The sequence below is a fragment of the Mirounga leonina genome, unplaced genomic scaffold (genome assembly GCF_011800145.1).
Source record: "Mirounga leonina isolate KUSES-001 unplaced genomic scaffold, KU_Mleo_1.0 Mir_54, whole genome shotgun sequence".
NCBI lineage: Eukaryota > Metazoa > Chordata > Mammalia > Carnivora > Phocidae > Mirounga > Mirounga leonina.
The window spans coordinates 9,984,442-10,004,387 of NW_023270812.1; the positions used below are offsets into that span (position 1 = coordinate 9,984,442).

Below are 19,946 nucleotides of genomic sequence, written 5' to 3' on the forward strand. Positions count from 1 at the left end.
CCCCTTGAGAGCTTTTCTAATAGGAAACTTTTATTAGTTTGGTTATGGATTAGTTTCTTTGTAAAGATTTATACTTTTTGGTAAAATGTCATTTTATTCTCATGCTCAGATACCAAGGTATAAAGGACAAGGTAAGAAGAAGACAAGCGGGCAGAAGTCTGGTGCCAAGGTAACATGCATGAGGGCAGAGGAAAAAAGCAGCCTCTGCCACAGCAGACCGCCAACTCTGTGGGCTCCTAGCGGGCACTGAATCCCTATTGGCCCAGGGTTCAGTTTTCTGTGCCAATGTCACTGCCTTCCAGCTGTAATCAGAATATGATCGAGTCATGGGGCGTAAAACAAAAAGTAATTTGACTTTTCGATTTTTATCCAGGTGAAAATCATACTGTTGGATTTTAAAAATGTGCTGTCAGTTTTACTTTGAGAATTCCTTGTTTTGTTGGCAATAAAGTTGAAAATATTTTCCTTTTGAATGGATGATCATATACATATTCTTAATGTTATGATTTTTATCTGAGGTAAATAGCGTATCAAACTACTTTTTGGGTAAGTTTCAATTGATAAATTAAAGGCTAAACTTAGTTTCTTTCAAGACATTTTTGTTTGTGTTGAGCATTTGGCGGTGTATCAGACCATTGCACATCGGTTAGCCTTCCCTGGAAGCCCTGGCTCACAGGAGACCCGCGGGGACACGCAGGGCTGGGCGAGCTGATTCTGCAGTGATGGGGCCTTGGCTGCTTTTTTTTTCCTCCCGAAATCATGACAAAAATCAACTAAGCCAGTAGATTAGCTGCTTTTAAAATTTAAGTATTACAGGTCTTAGAAGCACTACTCGTCAGTATACTTTTCACATTTGTTTAGAATAAGATACTTAAGATATTTAATTTTTAGTGCTGTAAGAATCTTTGGTTCTTGTTGAACCTTAGGTTATGTATAGATTATTGAAGATCTTCAAAATCAAAGGGTTTTTAAAAATTGTATCTGCTGTCTTAGCTGGCTTTAAGTTCTAGTGGTTTCACTGGTAGATTCCCCTTATTCTATTTGTTACATTATTTTTATGTGTTACTACACGAGAAGACAATTTAGAGCATTAATTAGCAAGTATGTGTGACCAGTTACCTGGTGGGAGTTGCTGGTGAAGGGCTGCGGTCAAGACAGAGTCACTGTGGGCCCCACTGCGGCAGGTGACAGTCTAATTGGAGAGGTGAGACCCACCTTAAGAAAGATGACTAAGAAAATAAAACAGCATATTTTTAAAGATACTTTTAATCAACTTCTTGGACTTTTATTTAAGAAAGTTAAAAGCATATTTCATAGTATTAAGTTTTTCTCACTTATCGGTTAAAACATTTTGAAGTCTGTACATTGTCTAAACCAAAGCACATTAAAAGACGGATTTTCACTTTTCACTTCCCAGCACGCAGCTGTGGTGCCCCAGCAGACTGCCAGCTCTGCCGCGGGCAGGCCGCGTGGGGCTCCCCTGACCTCGGGGGTGACTGAGGGATCTGGACGGGCCCTGCCCTGCAGTTGTGGGCTCTCCGTCCAGCCCCTTTTATTTCATTTTTTGTATTCTTGACCCAAGATACTTAGTCACTTTGGAACCTTTTTTTCCCCTCCACTTCCTTGATTTTTTTTCTGAATTGCCTTTCTAAGTCTGTATTATACCCAGCATTGCCTGTTTTCCAGCCTGGCAGGTGAGCCCGTGGCTCTTCATTGCTCAGCCTTTCTGCTTTGCCTCAGGCATGCAGTAGGTTTGCAGATCCTTAATATCCTAACATTCTTAACATCTTAATATTTGAATGCCATGCTGCATGTGGTCATTGAGGTACGTAGCAAGACTCCCGGGGGAGCCATCCACAGGGGAGCTAGGTGGCATTTCCCAGTTGTGCAGAGCTCTAAGTGGTAGTAACCCTGCCTGCCATGAGCCAGGCGTGCAGTGAAGGGACCATGAGCGGGGCAGCAGGAGAGCCCAGGACATTGAACAAGGACTGTTGATGTGTCTTGTTACTTCTTTTGCGTACAGGAAGGCACAGTATTAATGGCTCATTCAGAGATCCTTGGTGGCTTTCAGAGAAGTTATATTCATTTCAGAAATGAACTTTAAAGGTTATCCATATATACATATACATGTGCGTGTGTGTGTGTGTATAAATAATTGATTTGTACTTGCTATTATAAACCTGTCAAAGTGCAGAGCAAAATACAAGGTTTTTGAAGGAATTTAAGTTGGGTGCAAATAAAAGTTTTTGTTACTGTTGTGAGACAGTAAAGGATGGGTGGGAGAATTGGAATACTCAGTGGAGAAGTATTCGGTGGGAGGGCGTTTCTTTAAACATTCCAAGTCTATATTAACACTTACTTCCAAGGTATCGTCTGTAATAGTCTATTTCAGTGTAAACCCTTTTGTTCTACCAAACATGGTGCCAGTTGTCTGAGGAAAAAAAATGCATATCAAAAATGACAACAGACTTTTGGTAGGTTCTACTAATTTAGGTTTGTTATTTAAGATGTTATTAGATGCTTTTTGTTTGTAATACTTAGATTAAGATGTTTTTTATCACTACATTAATAATAGGAAAGGTCATCCTTTTTGTAATCAGTTCTCAGGTATTTTAGAACTAGTGTGTGTTGAGGTACTTTTTGCTTCCAGTTCCTTTAAAAGGACTTTTTAAATTTGTTATTCCTTGTTTTCAAAATTCTGGGATAAGCTGATTAAGGGCAGTGATGAAGACCACAATGTATATATGTTTGGGGGTGGGAGGGCAGGCATATTTGTGGGTCTTTTCAGTCTAGACAGGGCTTTCTAGATAAACCATTCACTGTCATTCCCTTATACACACACACACACACTCTCTCTCTCTCTCTCTCTCTCTCTCTCCGGGACGGATGAATACACTTGGGTGAACAGTATTCCCAACCCTTCGCCCTTGTGCCTGGCCAGCTCCGCGTTTCCAGCTGCTTCAGATCTGAGACTGGACAGCGGGCATTCCCTGCTGGCCCCCAGGCTGCTGGCTGGACCGGGTGATGGAGCGGAGCATCTGTGCAGAGGGTCATTTTCAAGTCCGGTGTCAGAGCCAGAGATACGAATCTACAGGAATTACAGATAGTCTGTAGAGCATACAGACAGGATTTCTAGAAACACTGAGTTTTTAGAAGAGTTTAAATGTTTGTTTTCTGGTTCTAGAATCCTACAGTGTTTATGTTCTAGGTGAATAAATTTTAAATATATGTGTGTTACAGCTGTGGTAGAATTGTTTAAATCATGGGTCAAGAAAAGGCCTTTGGTGGGGTGGGAGAGGAGAGCTGGGGCCTTGAGGTGTGGATGGGGAAGGGAATTAATACCCATGCATTTTTTAAATACTTTTGCAAAACTAGGGTATTTCTTTAGCTTTGATGTTTCTCTGTTATGAGCTTGGAAAAACAAAATTATTATTTTTTTTAGGTTCTTAAGATGCTCTAGTGATAATTCATGTTTTGGCACTGGGAAACTTCTTTCTCTGTGAGGCTCATTTTCTGTTAATCTAGAAATGACTGAAATCCAGATGTGTAAGTGTACTTGTAGACCATTAAGTATATGCTCAAACTTTCTTACAGCTTCACAGTAATTCACCGTGAAGTTTTAGTCTTGAGATTGGTCCAAGGGAATGTAACAACTGCTGTTCAGTAGGTTTCTCGGTTTTCTGAAAAGACAAACTTTATTATAGGTTTTAGTTATTTAATATAAACACCTATACGTAGGGCTGCCGTGAGAAGGTACACAAACTTGGTGACTTAAAACAACAAGACATTTAGTGTCTCGTGGTTCTGGAGGCTGCAGGTTTGAAATCAGGGTAATGGTGCAGCAGGCTCCCCCTGCGGGCTGGGACGAGAGTCTCTTGCTGGCAGTCCCAGGCGTTCCTTGCCTTGTAGACCCATCACCCCATCCCCGCCGTCCTGTTCACATGTGTTCTCCCCAAGTGTCCTCTCTTGTTGGGTACTGGGCACAGTGGATTAGGGGCCTGCCTCCTGCAGCGTGACCCATCATAACTAGTTACATCTGTCGCGACCCTATTTGTAAGTGAGGGCACGCTCTGAAGTACGGGAGTTAGGGCTTCATCTGTTCCGGGAGACATCGTTGAACCCGTAACTGCCAAGGCCTGTGAGGCTATCCAGGGAATGAATGCCAAGGCAAGTCTTTGTTCTATACACATAACATTAGTTACTTGCCTTACTACCATTTAGATGTGGATAAACTGGAGCTAAGTTCAGGAGGAATCTAAATAGTTAAAATTAAGCACTGTTTGAAACAAAGGTGTGTAACAAAAATCCCCGGACAATGCCTTAAAACTTAAGGTTTTTAAAACAGATCCCAGGGTTTATGTCATGACTTGATTTCTTGTTGCCCAAAAGATTTGGATTTCCTGCAAAATTGCTCTTAAAGTTCTGTAGTACTTGAGTGTTAATTTATAGATGTTATGATAAATCTTTCTCTTGGTGTGAATTTTTTTCTAACCTAAAAGTGATTTGGAATTCAGTTTAGTGAATTCCTTAGTAACCCAACTGAGTAACGGTCCTATTGGTAAATAGGTAGCCATAGTTAAAATGACACATTTCTGTGTGGTTTAGAAATGGATTTTGAAAACAGTTCCGAAACAGATCAAGTGTTTTTAAATTTTACTCCCTAGATAACTAGAACTATAGTTTTAAAGCAAACTAATTATTTTTAAAAATACATACTGTGCTGAACATCAGAGTGTGCTTGTCCATGAAACTTGTCTTCCTCAAACTAGTCTTTGTTCCTATAGCAGGGATATGGCTGAATGCAGTCAAAAACTAGTCATGGGTAGATGGTAGTTACTAAGTTTAGATAGTTCATCATGTGGACTTAAGTTATGTTGGTAATGTGTGAATTCATGGGGAAGGCAGACTTTATTGGAATAAGTGTGGTTTTTTTGTAAAGTTGCTTTACATGTACATTCCATTCCATTTTATTTTCACACCAGTCTGTCCTCAATTTTCTCAGGAGTGTTTTGATGGAGAGAATAGATCTCTCAGGATCTAAATTGTAAATGGGTTTAAGTATCACAAGACTTGGTATTTATTTCCAAATGCATATGTCTTTGAAAATCTATAAATCCAGTTTTCAACATTTATAAATCATAAATTACAGTGGCCATGAATCTAAGGAATATGTAAGAGGGTAGTGCTTCTCTGTATTTGATCCTACCAGGAAAATTTCAAGAAAGTTGTAAAATGTTTCTGCCCTTGGAAAATAGCCTGTGTTGTCTAAAAGATGATAACTTGGTGTTTATTTTTCCAGACATGTCTTTTACAATAATTAATTTCTGTACAAGGCCCTAGAAATTGTATAGCATATGTCTTGCCTGCTCTCGGCTAATGCTGGCCTCTGCCTGTTGTAAACGTGCGTTTTCATACGCGCTCCATTCTGTCTCTACGCATACTGAAAGGGCAGTCCTCCTCAGGGAGTGTCTTCTCCAGAAACTTCTCCCCAGCTGCACACGCCTTCTTTTTTAGCTCCCAGCAGTAGCCAGGTTTGGAAGAGCCTGCTCTGGTTGAATTCTTGGGGACACTCAATGCCTGCAAACAGGCAGTTCCTTAGGATCGCGTGGTCAGTCGTGGAGGATGGCCGGCCTGCCCCCCGCACCGCTCAGGAGAGTCTTCTCTCGCACACCACAGGCCTTGTACACAGCACGGCCCTCTTCAGTGTGCAAGGCTGAATCTTGGGAAATTGTCCGTTTTAACCCACAGAAGCTCTATTTTCATACGACTCAACTGAATAGCGTGACCTAAGTGTTACGAGCTAAGCTCTGGAATCAGACTTCCATATTGACCTGACCCTTTCACTTTCTGGGGACCTTGGCACATGACTGGAATGTCTGCATGCCGCCTCTTCCGTATCTGCAGAGAAGCCAGAACCTGTTCCTCCCGCACCGTAGGCTGCTTTTGAGAGTGAGAAGGACGTAACCTGTGGGAGGACCGGAAGGCGCTCCAGAAATGTCAGCTCCCTCTGTAGTGACGAGCATGGTTGTTTGTGTTTGCTGTTACTTTTGTTATTGACATAGACAGTCTGACCAAGCATGGAGTAAAAAGGCCTTGGGCAACGAGAAATGCACTGGGCTGTTTTGTGCCAACATCACCAGATCAGCGGGATGGGTGTAAAAATGCTTGAGTATTTTGTATGATTCAAGATGCCTGGAGACCTCCATGGCGCAGGTCCCTGGGCACGAGAGGAAGTTATCTGAGAGTCTGAATCCAGACCAGCACTTTCAGTAGCCAGTCTACCTTCGGACGGCAGTGGGAAAGGCAACATCTTTCACCCTGACACCTGTCGCATTTGCCCTGGGTGGAAAACTGCTGTTTTTACTGATGGACGCTTTAGTACTTGGTTCATGTATGTGAACTACTCTTCCTCCGTTACTAGTAATGCCTTCTCTTTTCTACAAGTTGGAAATTTACTCATTTTTAAGATAATTTTCGAAGGAGTGATGTGCCTTTAAGAGGAAATGCAGAAGTTGTTTATAAATGGAATAGGTAAAGATATTTCCATTTAGGGCGGGAGACAAAGAATGGCCTGAACACATCATTATGCACATTTTCTCCTTCAGAAATTGGCCATGCTATGAACTGGGGGTGAACTGTTAGGTCCTGGAGTTACTCTCCCCCTCATGCACTTGCACACGTAGACACAGATTTGTGTATGTTTATGTGACATTTTGCTATTTAAAATAGCTTATTAATGTTTTATTTCACCAAGGAGGCCTCTTCTCTTTCCCATTTCTTTTTCTAGAAGGTCAGTAATGATGCTAGTCAGAGTGATACGAGTGTCTCCTCATCAGAACCAAAGAGCAAAGGTGGTCTCCGCTTGCTGGCCCACGAAACGAAAACTGGATCTTTCTTAAATAACAAAAGTCTAGATGTCAAAGACAAAGCGGGTCTTTGTCCAGATGAAGATGATATGGAAGGGGATTCTTTCTTTGATGATCCCATTCCTAAACCAGAAAAAACTTACGGTTGGTGAGTAAACTCTTTTTGGATTATCAAACTAGGGGCTTAAAAATACAGTTTCTAAATATTTTATATTTAAAAAATGAGCTGCTAAAACTTCTGTAATTATTGAATATGTAAGTCTGATTTTCTGTCCGTAAAGCCTTTTATGTTGTAAAATAATTCCCGCTGGTAAAAAGCGTAGATATTCGTAATTTCTGTAGGGAAGTGTAGACTGAGTGCCCGTCATGTGCCAGGTGCTGTTCCAGGCGCAAGCTGTGTGGCCAGAACACAGCAGAGCCCCTGCCTTCAGAAGCTTACAGGCCTGTGGGCAGAGGCAGCGAGAAGTGAGAATCCCCACACGCTGTGCTGGGTGGATGCAGCCAGAGTGACGGGTCGGAGCAGGGGCGGGGGCGGGTGAGCGTGTGGAGGTGCGTGCTCTTCCGTGATAGCGTTAGGTCAGGGAGGGCGTGCCTTCGAGGGGCTGGTTGAGCAAAGAGCCCAAGCTTGTGAGAGAGTCAGCCCGGCGGATACCAGAGCTCCAAGCAGCGCAGGCAGAGGTGAGCGACAGGTCAGAGAACGGCTGGGGGGCGTTGTGGAGCCGACTCTGGTCGGGGCGGTGCTGACTCTAGCAGGAGTGGGGCTTTACCCCGAGGGACACTGGGGGCCCCAGGGTCTGAGCAGCAGAGTGACTGGCTCACTGGGCTGCTGGGTCTCCAGCTGGGAGCTGTCAGGATTCTTCTCCAGGTGAAAGATGACGGCAAAAGTGGTGAGAAATAGATGGTTTGGGGATGTCTTTTGAGGTTAGATCCAAAAGGATTTGTTGTTAAGTGTTAAAGAATACAGTGACATCAGGGGAAGTTCAGGGTTTTCAGCTGAGCAACCAGAAGGTGGAAAACACCACTGACAGGTGAAGCATGGAGAGCAGGGTTGGGCTGCACACGTGGGCGAGGTGACAGTCTAGAGCTCACTTCTGATGGGTCAGGTGTGGGAAGGTTGCTAACGCACGGTGAAGCCGGCTGCAGGGAAGGGGTCTGGGCATGAGGGGAGAGGTTTCCGTGTTCGATCCTGCTGCCAGTGGAGCCTAGGGGTGGTCACCTGGGAAGTGAGTGGCACCTGGAGATGAGCGAGGGGAGGAGGAGGAAGAGGGAAGGGGACCGAGAGGACCCAGGAGAGGTGTTCTGGAAGGAGGAGGCCAGAGTGAGTCCTTGAGCTAAGTTCTGAAAGTCGGCCACGGCACACGGCAGCTTGGAGGCAGGGTTGATGGGATTGTGGGTTGGGGGTGGGTAGGGGACAGGGTATCAAAGGATTAGAATGGGTTTAGAAAAGGATTGGGGGGATTGTAGGTGGGGAATGCTTTTCTGGTGAGTTGTGTTGTTCAGGGGTGTGGGGGAAAAATAGCGGGAAATCACAGTGCGCATGTCTGCTGAGAACAGTCCTGCGTTAAGAGAGGAGACGAGTGATGTGCAGGGGTTGCTGTGCTTGGGGGCGCAGAGCACCCCCTTGCGAGGCTGCTGGAAGGAGGGAGGTGTGGGCGCACTGTGGGCAGGTGGGGGGGGGTGTGCGGGCAGCAGCCTATGAAGGTTCCCACCTGAGTGGGGGGTGCAGGGCAGGGTTGGAGAGGAGGCCTCTGAGAGGTAGGAAGTGGCGGGAGGGGGTGCGCAGGAGGGCAGAGCGCAGGGCTGTTGGGGAGATCAGCTGCTGGGGCTGTGGTGCCTCTTCCCCACAACATGGCTGCGCGGGTCACCTGTGCTGTCCCCTGCCTGCATTGCTGGGCGCTGGAAGGGGCCTCTGATAAAAGTCACGGACACTGAAGATGGCAAACAGCGATATCATTTGGGAGCTGAGCGGATTTCTCACTGATAACTTGCCCCGTGGATTTGTGATGACACTCAGCCTGCCTCGCCTTGTAGGTATGCTTGATGGTTTTGAGTCTATGAAGCGTATAACCTGTCTTTCCCAGCACTGTGTAGTGTGCATGTACGGTGTATTCACGTTGCTTATGTCTTAGTGGCCGAACGTAAGTGTGACCTTTAACTGTACGCTTGTTTCTTGTTAGGAGAAATGAGCCTAGTAAGCAAGCAGGAAGCCTTGCATCACTCTCTGACGCGCCCCCCTTGAAAAGTGGACTCAGCTCCCTTACCGGAGCCCCCTCATTGAAAGACTCTGAAAGTGAGTGCCTGGAAGCCCCCGGGTCTCCTTACTGAAGACACGGACTTGGAGGACTCAGGATGTGTTTTCTCTTAAATGCTATGTGGTCATTGTTTATTGTTCAGGAAAAGCCCATAATTTTACCAGTGATAGTTCCTGTTCTTTGCTCTTTAATAAGGTTGTGTTCACTTCATCGTTTTGTCTTGTTTTTCCTGTGCCATCAAAATACTTTTTTTTAGGAAATTGAGTTTTTACCTGCCTTATACAGTAAACATTTTTAAGTCCTTTCTCTGTTGTTGGACATTTAGATTGATTTGAGTAGGATTTAAATTCAGTTCTTAAGAACTTGTTTTTTAGATTCTGTGATACCACAGTAATTATCATACGAATGTTAAAATATTCATCTTTTAGCTATTGGATCTGTTTTATCTTTTTTATTCTACTTTGGATAGTGGCATCACTTTCTTCTTGTGTGTATGTTTTGATTTTTTTTTTTTTTTGACTCAGGATAGTAGGTTTATTTTACTTTTTTTTTATTATGTTATGTTAATCACCATACTTTACATCATTAGTTTTTGATGTAGTGTTCCTCATTGTTTTCGTATAACAGCCAGTGCTCCATGCAGTACATGCCCTCCTTAATACCCATCACAAGGCTGACCCATCCCCCCCATCCCCCTCCCCTCTAAAACCCTGTTTGTTTCTCAGAGTCCATAGTCTCTCATGGTTCGTCTCCCCCTCCGATTTCCCCCCCTCATTCTTCCCTTCCTGCTATCTTCTTTTTTTTTTTTTTTTAACATATAATGTATTATTTGTTTCAGAAGTACAGGTATGTTTGATTTTTTAAAATATTTTTTCATCATGATAAGTGTATGTTTTAATCCCCATCACCTGTTTCTTAAATTCCACATTCCAGTGAAGTCATACAGTATTTGTCTGTCTTTGACTGACTTCACTCAGCGTTATACTCTGTAGCTCTATTTATGTTGTGCAAATGGCGAGATTTCATTCTTTGGGGTATGAATCTGATGTGTTTACGTGTAGCAGAGAGGTGGGGTGTCAGGCAGACATGGAATGGCCATACGACTACAGTTTACTTCCTACCCCCTCCCCACACACAGATGGCACCAAGACCAAGGATTCGAAAGCACAGCCTTAAACACGGAGATATGTGCGTGAACTTCACTTACTGTATCATAGTAAATGTAGATTTCCTCGACAGCGTGTTCACAGCATAAATGTGCCTCTTTTGAGAACATTTCCTAAAAAGCAGATCTTTATTAGGAAATTGTGGTATGAATTTGTGTAATTTTGCAGTATTTATTAACCTTTCTACGTCATGTGTTGGGGCAGTAGGATTTGCCGGGACAGGCGAAGGAGATGATGTGTGGCTGCTTTTAGCCGTCTGGCAAACTTGCCACATGTTTGCTAATGCGCCCCATCAGTTTCCCTCTTGTCCTTTCTCCTGGTCTTTGTCACCTGCAGTAGGAGTCTAGCATGTCATGATCACATCACTCTTAACACTGGTCAGGGAAGAATGATGTGGACAGGACATTGAGCACTTGGGACTGAAGAAATAAAACCAGTGAGGTCAGTTGGGTAAATGGAATAGCAATTGAATTAAAGCAACATTGAGAAGTTCAGAGGAAAGTAAAATTGATGAGAGTAATTAACTCATACCCGGTGAGGCTTGTTATGATGGTGACGCCGGATAGTTGGGCCAGAAAGTATTTTGGTGGTCAGGTTCCAGTAAAGACTACATGTTTACGTGTGGTTACGTGTGGTGACCAAGGGTGTGCAGTGCATGACGTCAGCATCATCAGAGCTTGTAATTCTTTCTTGGTGTTTGGTTTGGACGTTTTAGTCATAAACCCTATGCTGAAGAAAAGTGGTACAGTTTAGAGATTGTTGTATTCTCAAAGTCAATATATGTGAATGTTTTTCTTCACAGGTAAAAGAGGAAACACAGTTTTGAAAGATCTGAAATTGGTCAATGATAAAATTGGATCACTTGGATTAGGTAACTAGATTTCTAATTTTAGCATTGATGGCCCGAAGGTGATTATTTTTTAGAATAAAATCTAAATTGAAGTGGCTTAGCCTCCTACAGTGAGCACTTTGTAATTAGATGGTTTGGATGGTCTTCGTGAATCCAGGGTTACTCCATATGCCAGGGGTGGATAAAACAGCCAACCACAACAGACTTTCCTTGTGGAGCTCGGATTCTAGTAGGGAAGATCTGCATCAGACAGGGCCCTACAGATACTTGGAGTTGAGAGTCCATATGCAGTGGTGTGAAAATGGATAGTAGGGTGACTTACCCTAGCCTAGGCATTCCGGAAAGGCCTCACCTAGGAAGTGACTTCTCTGCCAGGACCTGATGGGTCAGGGCTAAGGGGAGAGGTTTCAGCCCACACTGACGACAGTTTGTGCAAAGGCAGTCACTTTTTTTTTTAAGATTTATTTGAGAGAGTGCGTGAGTGGTGGGAGGGATAGAGGAGGAGGGAAAGAATCTCATGCAGACTCTCCACTGAGTGCGGAGCCAGATGTGGGGCTCCATCCCATGACCCTGAGATCATGACCTGAGCCGAAACCGAGTCAGTCGCTCAGCTGACACCACCCAGGCGTGCCCCCTCCCCCCAGCGCACTTCTTCCTGCAGGAATTGGATGTTACAGAAAATGGAAATTACACATCACTTCCCTGTTCTCTTCCACTCTTGCCCTTCCCCCTTTGCACTTTGGTTAAAGTCCTGAGCATGACGTTCTAGGCCTTCGGTGGCCCCTGCCAGCCTTTCTACTCTTCCCTCCTCTTGTCTCCCCCTCCACCCCCCAGACTCATTATTTTGAGGGTGTATTGGTGTCCTCACTGTTTTCCAAACCACTGCACCCTTCCTGTCTCCGGACCTTTGCATGTGTTTCTTGTGGGAACCCACGTTCCCCAATAATTTGTATGTCTGGTACCTTCTTTAGGTTTTCCCTCAGAGAGTTCTCTCCAGGCTCTCTAACAGCATCTGGTTTGTCTGGCTGTCGGCTGCCTCTTTCTTTCCACTGGCGCTCCTTGAGGCTAGAAACACTGCTTACTCTGGTACTTCAGGGGTCCTGGGAGTCGCACACATATTTGACAAATGGATAAAGTAATCATGGGCTTTATCGGAAGACGATCAACTTGTCTGACTAGTCTAGAACTTAAATGCCCTCAGGGATGTGTCTGTGTAGACATAGTCTGGTCTGACACTTGGAGGGACTCACGAGCATCCAGGGTTCTCCAAGCCCTGCCGGCCGCTGAGCCGGGCCTCCTCTTCACGGTCTGCACTCTTCCTCTGGCAGCCACACACATGGCCGTGTGTCCTCCCCGTGCCGGCCGTCCCTGGAAGATGGCTCTCGGGGGCCTTCCCCTGTTCCTCAGGTGATGTGGAGGGGGAGGGTGATTTGGAAGTCTTCAGGTGCTCGGGCTGCACGGTCAGACGCTGGTGACGCTGCTCCATTCGTCTGCAGCCCTTGCTCGTCCCGTGGCCTTCTGTGGAGAGCAGACCGTGTCCCAGGCTTGGGTCCAGCACTTCGCACGTATGGATCCTGACGCGAGCCCTGTGTTTGTTTGGTGTGGGTTTGGCCATCTTCACAGCTGAGGAAACGGCCAAGGAAGGTTACCTAGTTCTCCCACGGGCTGACAGCTCTTCAGAGGGAGAGCTGGGATTTGAACCCCGTTGCGTCTCACTGAGTGAGATGCTCCTGTTTGCTTTGCTCTGTAGCCTCTTCACACTTCGTGATACTTTGAAATTTTATATACTATGTTGAGTTGAAAGTATCAGTAACAGGGACGGGACACCTGGGTGGCTCAGTTGGTTAAGCATCTGCCTTCGGCTCAGGTCATGATCCCAGGTCCTGGGATCGAGTCCTGCATCTGGCTCCCTGCTCAGCAGGGAGCCTGCTTCTCCCTCTCCCAGCTGCTCATGCTCTATCTCTTGCTATTTCTCGCTCACTCTCTCGCTCTCTGACAAATAAAAAACCTTTAAAAAAAAAAGTGTCAGTAACAGTTACGATGACTTGCTCTTATGAATATAATATCATTTAATATCAGATGACTTTATAAATGGTAAACATATAATGCAATTAAGCTTTTAGAGACTTGGAATAAAAGACCGGGTATTAACTACATTTTATGACATTTTATTGTTTCCTAGGCAATTTATTTGGTCATTTGCTTTCATATCACATATGTTAAAAATACTATTTCTGATCCTGGCGACTTCTTTTTTACTGCTGCAATATAATTCATTAATGTAGTTTTTCCTGAAGGAAATGTGTGTGTGTGATCGCAGATAAATTGTGGAGCATGTTGGTATAAACATAACATATCTTTTCTTAAACTTAACAGGGACTGGAGAAGAAGATGACTACGTTGATGATTTTAATAGGTGAGAAACATAGTTGGGCAACAAATACAGTGTAAACAGTTTCTGACACAGGAAGTAGGACAGAATTCCATTTGTGCTCATTTTAGTGTATTAGACTCTCCTGTTCGTACTGATTGCAGATGGAGAGAAGACAGTTAATCCAGGATTATACACTGGACTTTGAAACCTGTTTCGGTTTCGCATTAGAATGTGAACAAATGCGTCATGTCCAGAAAGCTTGATAAGAATGGGTCAAGCAGAGGCCCCAAGGAAGGGACGCAGAGTCGCTCAGAGGTGTCAGGTCGTCGGGATCCATGTGCTCTCCCTAAATGCGGTGGTGGGGAAGGGGGGGAGGCACACACAACTTTAAAAATGGCCCTCTCCAGTTATTGTTCTGATTCAGATGACATCACTTAATACTTTGTTTCAGACCACTTTTTTACATACATAAGGACAGTATAATCCTATGAGTTGCCTAATAGTTTGGAAATAATATTTGTTACGGATACGATTAGAAATTTTAAATTAGAGTCTGAGAATTTTATACAATTGACAGGTTTTTTTTCTTCCCCCAATTGGGAATTTATGTTTATTTATTTATTTATTTTTTTAAAGATTTTTTTATTTATTTATTTGACAGAGAGAGAGCGAGAGCAGGAACACAAGCAGGGGGAGTGGGAGAGCGAGAAGCAGGCTTCCTGCCGAGCAGGGAGCCCGACGTGGGACTCGATCCCAGGACTCTGGGATCATGACCTGAGCCGAAGGCAGACGCTCAACGACTGAGCCACCCAGGCACCCTATGTTTATTTTTTAACAGAATAATTTATTGGGCACCTGGGTGGCTCAGTTGGTTAAGCGACTGCCTTCAGCTCAGGTCATGATCCTGGAGTCCTGGAATCGAGTCCTGCGTCAGGCTCCCTGCTCAGCAGGGAGTCTGCCTCGCCCTCTGACCCTCCCCCCCTCATGCTTTCTCTCTCTGTCTCATTCTTTCTCTCTCAAATAAATAAGATCTTAAAAAAACCACTAATTTATTAAACAGTTTTTTTTTTGAGGAGTGGCATGATGTAGTAGATGAAATAGTAAAAATCTGGGTTTGCATCTTCCTTGATCTTGTGGCCACGGTCACCTTTATGGATCTTCGTTTTCTAGTCTCTTGAAGTGACTCGCCTGTTTGTGGCTCACTAAGTTACTTTAAGGATCAAGTGAGATAATGTGTATGAAATTCATGAGATTTAATATCATTTTATTATATTTTATTTAAATGTTTATATTCAGCGTTCTTTTTTCTTTTCTTTCTCTCAAACTAGTACCAGCCATCGCTCAGAGAAAAGTGAGCTGAGTATTGGTGAAGAGATTGAAGAAGATCTTTCTGTGGAAATCGACGACCTCAATACCAGTGATAAAGTACGGTGCGGGCGCTGCCCGGGGAGTGCTGCGTGTGCCCGAGTCTCTTGCAGTGGTGGACTGCAGAGCTTTAACAAAGTCCTGGCCCCGGCTCTGGAGTCCGAACTGGCCACCCGGTGGTGTAGTCAGCAGAAGCAAGTCGTCCTGTTTGGAGAAGTCAGGATAGAAACTGGCGCAGGTGTAAGAGAGGCAGTGAAGCTGCGTCTCAGCGGGCAGGTCAGCTCAGCCCGTGGGGACGGTACAGCAGAAGTGGACGCAGGCTGTACAGTGAGGAGTCTGGCACGGAGGTCCACATACGACCTTTTTATTAGGCAGACAGCGGCGTATACTTTGATGTGTGTCAGGAGAGGCCAGGGAGCCTCTTGGGATCTCCTGTCGTGCCCACAGAAAGCTGCAGCCCGGTCAGGCGAGGGCCTCTCGGGTCATAGGTCCTTACAGCCTGGAGGTGAACGTTGCTTTCCAGAATGAGCAGGGAGTGCTCGTGACCATCAAGGGATTAGCAGACAGGAAGGCCTTTGAGAGGGGTTATAATGAAATGTTCTATTATTTCATTATGGTGTTATAATGAAATGAAATGAAACGTTAATAATGAAAGCACGTCTGAGCCAGCAACATCTGGGCACGTGTTCTTTCATGGACTGTGGTTCTTAGGCAGGCTTTAACCTTCAGTCCTTGGCTGGTTTGTTTGTGCAGTGGAAGTGGGAATGCCTGCCTCCCAGGATTGTTGGCGAGGTTGAGTGAGAACTCCCGACACGTGGTCAGCCTCCACGGTCTGCCTCTTACCTGGCACCTCATGCCGGCCTCAGGGGCCACGGTGTGCTGCGTTAAAGTTACCAGAGGGGCTCCAGACGGGTTATTTTAGCAGGTTTTTGTGTTGTTGTTAATGTAGAGTTCTGCTATTAGCTCAGTCTTTGGGTAATTCTCACAGATTTCAAAATAGGAAGAAGGTGAGGTAGAGGACTTCAGAATATGAAGCAGTTTGTAGAGTATAAGATATTTAAATTATAGCAATGTATTTTAAGAATTGTTTGACTCTGCATTCTGATACTGGTTCTTTTTTTTTCTTTTGAATAACCAAGCTTGATGACCTGACACAGGACCTGACTGTGTCCCAGCTCAGTGACATTGCGGATTATCTGGAAGATGTTGCATAGACGTGAAAGAAGGAAGTATTCTAATCAACAAAGGACAAAGGACTCTGATCAGTTCCATTTTTTTTTCCCCAGACAATCACTCTTTGCTGGAATGTCTGCTCCCTCTTGGTGCCTTGTGTTTCAAAAAGACTGCAGATATTTTTAAAAATTTAAGTTCTCATTATACTAAACAAAAGCTTCCTACTTGAGCCCATGTGTGGAAGATACAATATTCTTAATTTGGTTTGGCTGGAAGTTGATTATCTACAACTCAAATTCATTACAAGGCGTGAACCCATGAAAATATGAGTATTAAGAGCTTACTGAAAGGTGTCAATAAAGCTGTAGGTTCACACAACTGTGTGTGTGTGTGTGGCTTTAGCCATCCAGAATCAAAGCATATTTGATACTAGGCGGTTGTGCAGAGAGTTGGCAAAGTGGCCTGAAGCTTATTACCGAAAGTTAGATTTGATATGTCAGCTTTATTTTGTATTTCCTTCCATGTGGAAGGGTTGTTAGACCAGTAAGCTTTTATTAAATACTCCTGTGTGTGCTAGTTTTGCTTGTTTCGAAGAAATCTAGAGGTTGTTTTGACTTCTAATCCATGAATTGTCGCTGACAGCAGTCGTGGTCACCTCCCCTGTCCATAGAAGAAGCTGTTGGTCACAGGCTGTCTTCTTTATTGTTGTAATTTATTGTGTGTAAAGATGCCTGGAAACATACTTGATACCAGAATGCATCTGAAACCACCAAGCAATGCTTTTATTTCCGATCTGTAAGTTGATCGTATTAAAATCCAAATTGGACTGTCCAGTAGTAACAGCCTCAGACCGTATCCGGAGTGCTGGGCTTTGTGCGCTGTCCGTATTTCCTTGCAGCCCCGTCCGGACGGAGGCGGCGCTGGCCTGCGGGCAGCCTCGCTCCCTCTGCCCGAGCCGTGCTGCTGTCCCCGGGGGGTTGCTGACCCGCACTGCTGGGGGTGCCGCGTGTGTTCCCAGGACTGTAAGTGAAGCTGTGAGCGCGTGCTACATTTTGTACTTTTTTGTTTGAATTAAATTATGTTTTTTTATTAAAAGTCATCTTTATTAATAAAGAGTAAGCTAGACCTACTTGATTGATTTCAGTAAGTGAGCAGACTTTGTCGTTCCTGTAGCGCCGGTTTTTCCTATCTGCCTCAGTGTTACAGAAGTCTTTGCCGGGCCCTCGTATGTGAAGGGCAGCGATAACGAAAGGGTTGCGATTATATAACATGACAGTGTGATTGTGTAACATCTAAGTGAAACTGAGCCACGAACACCAAGAGGAAGTCGGACAGAAAGTGGGCCAGTGTGTCCTGGGAGCCGCTCTGTGGGCCTGCCCTCGCTCTGCGGGCTCTGACCTCAGTCCTGGTGGCGTGCCGTGTCCTGTGTGAGTACGCAGCGCCGGGTGGAGATGTCATCTGTTGCTAAAAGTCCCCCAATGTGCTTGTTGTAAAATGCATTTCCCTAGATGTCTTCTGTGTAAACCGTCGCTTTCTATAAAGCTTTGTGTTCTGCTCTGGGCCTCTTGAATCTGAGTCAACTGTGTGACTTATTTTTTATATTATCTGAAAGAAGAGCAGGAGGTGGCTTTTTAAATTTATGGAAAACTTTGAACAGCAGCATCTGAAATTTGTCATTCTTCTGTTACCCAGAGAATCTGACCTTTTGAGGACATCTGGGAGGACGGGCAGAAAGGGCCAAACATGGAGCCTCCTCCATCATCGGCCATATACCTAGTGATGAGAAGTTCCATTTCCACATGTGTATCTCAGTTAGTTAGGTTTTGAGCATGTAACTAGTATTTTCTTTGTATTTCGAAATACATTTTGACAGACTCATCCATGAAACACATTTTCATGGTAAAACCTGAATTTTACAGTGGAATTTTTCAAGTGTGAGGTGTCATTTTATTGATAACTCAAAGTGAATAAAAAGCTTTTATTTGCTCCTGTTTGTGTCCCTGCCCCTGTTTTTTTTTTTTTATTATAATATTATGTTAGTCACCATACAATACATCATTAGTTTTTGATGTAGTGATCCACGATCCATTGTTTTTGTATAACACCCAGTGCTCCATGCAGTACGTGCCCTCCTTAATACCCATCACCGGGCTGACCAATCCCCCCTCCCCCCTCCCCTCTAAAACTCTGTTTCTCAGGTCCATAGTCTCTCATGGTTCATCTCTCCCTCCAATTCCCCCCGCCCATTTTTCCCTTCCTCCTCGTAATGTCCTCCATGTTATTCCTTATGTTCCACAAATAAGTGAAACCATGTGATAATTGACTTTCTCTGTTTGACTTATTTCACTTAGCATAATCTCCTCCAGTCCCATCCATGTTGATGTAAAAGTTGGGTATTCATCTCTTTTGATGGCTGAGTAATATTTCATTGTATATATGGACCACATCTTCTTTATCCATTCATCCGTTGAAGGGCATCTCGGCTCTTTCCACAGTTTGGCTATTGCAGACATTCCTGCTGTGAACATTGGGGTGCATATGGCCCTTCTTTTCACTACATCTGTGTCTTTGGGGTAAATACCCAGCAGTGCAATTGCTGGGTCATAGGGTAGCTCTATTTTTAAATTTTTGAGGAACCTCCACACTGTTTTCCAAAGTGGCTGTACCAACTTGCATTCCCACCAACAGTGTAAGAGGGTTCCCCTTTCTCCACAACCTCTCCAACATTTGTTCTTTCTTTCCCTGTCCATTTTTGCCATTCTAACTGGTGTAAGATGGTATCTTAATGTGGTTTTGATTTAAATTTCCCTGATGGCTAATGATGATGAACATTTTTTCATGTGTGTTAGCCATTTGTATGTCTTCTTCAGAGAAGTGTCTGTTCATCTCTTCTGCCCACTTTTTGACTTGATTATTTGTTTTTTGGGTGTTGAATTTGAGAAGTTCTTTATAGATTTTGGATACAAGCCCTTTATCTGTAGTGTCATTTGCAAATATCTTCTCCCATTCTGTGGGTTGCCTCTTTGTTTTGTTGACTGTTTCCTTTGCTGTGCAGAAGCTTTTGATCTTGATGAAGTCCCAAAAGTTCATTTTTGCTTTTGTTTCACTAGCTTTTGGAGATGTGTCTTGAAAGAAGTTGCTGAGGCCGATGTCAAAGAGGTTACTGCCGATGTTCTCCTCTAGGATTTGGATGGATTCCTGTCTCACATTGAGGTCTTTCATCCACTTTGAGTTTATCTTTGTGAATGGTGTTAGAGAATGGTCGAGTTTCATTCTTCTGCATGTGGCTGTCCAATTTTCCCAGCACCATTTATTGAAGAGACTGTCTTTTTTCCATTGCATGTTTTTTCCTGCTTTGTCAAAGATGATTTGACCATAGAGTTGAGGGTCCATATCTGGGTTCTCTATTCTGTTCCATTGGTCTCTATGTCTGTTTTTGTGCTAGGACCATGCTGTCTTGGTGATCACTGCTTTGTAATACAGCTTGAAATCGGGCAATGTGATGCCCCCAGCTTTGTTTTTCTTTTTCAACATCTCCTTGGCGGTTCGGGGTCTTTTCTGATTCCATACAAATTTTAGGATTGTTTGTTCCAGCACTTTGAAAAACGTCATGGGAATTTTGCTCGGGATGGCATTGAAGGTATAGATTGCTCTGGGTAGCATAGACATTTTAACAATGTTTATTCTTCCAATCCATGAGCATGGAATATTTTCCCCTCTTTTTGTGTCTTCTTCAATTTCTTTCATGAGTGTTTTGTAGTTCCTAGAGTACAGATCCTTTACCTCTTTGGTTAGGTTTATTCCGAGGTATCTTATGGTTTTTGGTGCTATTGTAAATGGAATCGTTTCTCTAATTTCTCTTTCTACAGTTGCGTTGTTAGTGTATAGGAAAGCAACTGA

The 19,946-nt window shown here is 44.1% G+C and overlaps 1 protein-coding gene across 2 annotated transcripts in view; it reads left to right on the forward strand.

Annotated features, from left to right (window-relative positions):
- Positions 1-17,155, forward strand: part of CEP43 (centrosomal protein 43) — a 29,739-nt gene extending 12,584 nt beyond the window's left edge. Inside the window, exons 7-13 of one of the 2 annotated variants that reach the window (XM_034991914.1) lie at positions 110-169; positions 6,788-7,014; positions 9,044-9,156; positions 11,087-11,155; positions 13,511-13,550; positions 14,837-14,933; positions 16,013-17,155. In XM_034991914.1, the coding sequence (XP_034847805.1) occupies positions 110-169; positions 6,788-7,014; positions 9,044-9,156; positions 11,087-11,155; positions 13,511-13,550; positions 14,837-14,933; positions 16,013-16,087 (681 nt within the window). In that variant the 3' untranslated portion in view covers positions 16,088-17,155. The remainder of the gene's footprint in view (positions 1-109; positions 170-6,787; positions 7,015-9,043; positions 9,157-11,086; positions 11,156-13,510; positions 13,551-14,836; positions 14,934-16,012) is intronic. The other variant, XM_034991915.1, reaches the window with a different exon arrangement.
- Positions 17,156-19,946: the final 2,791 nt, after the last annotated feature.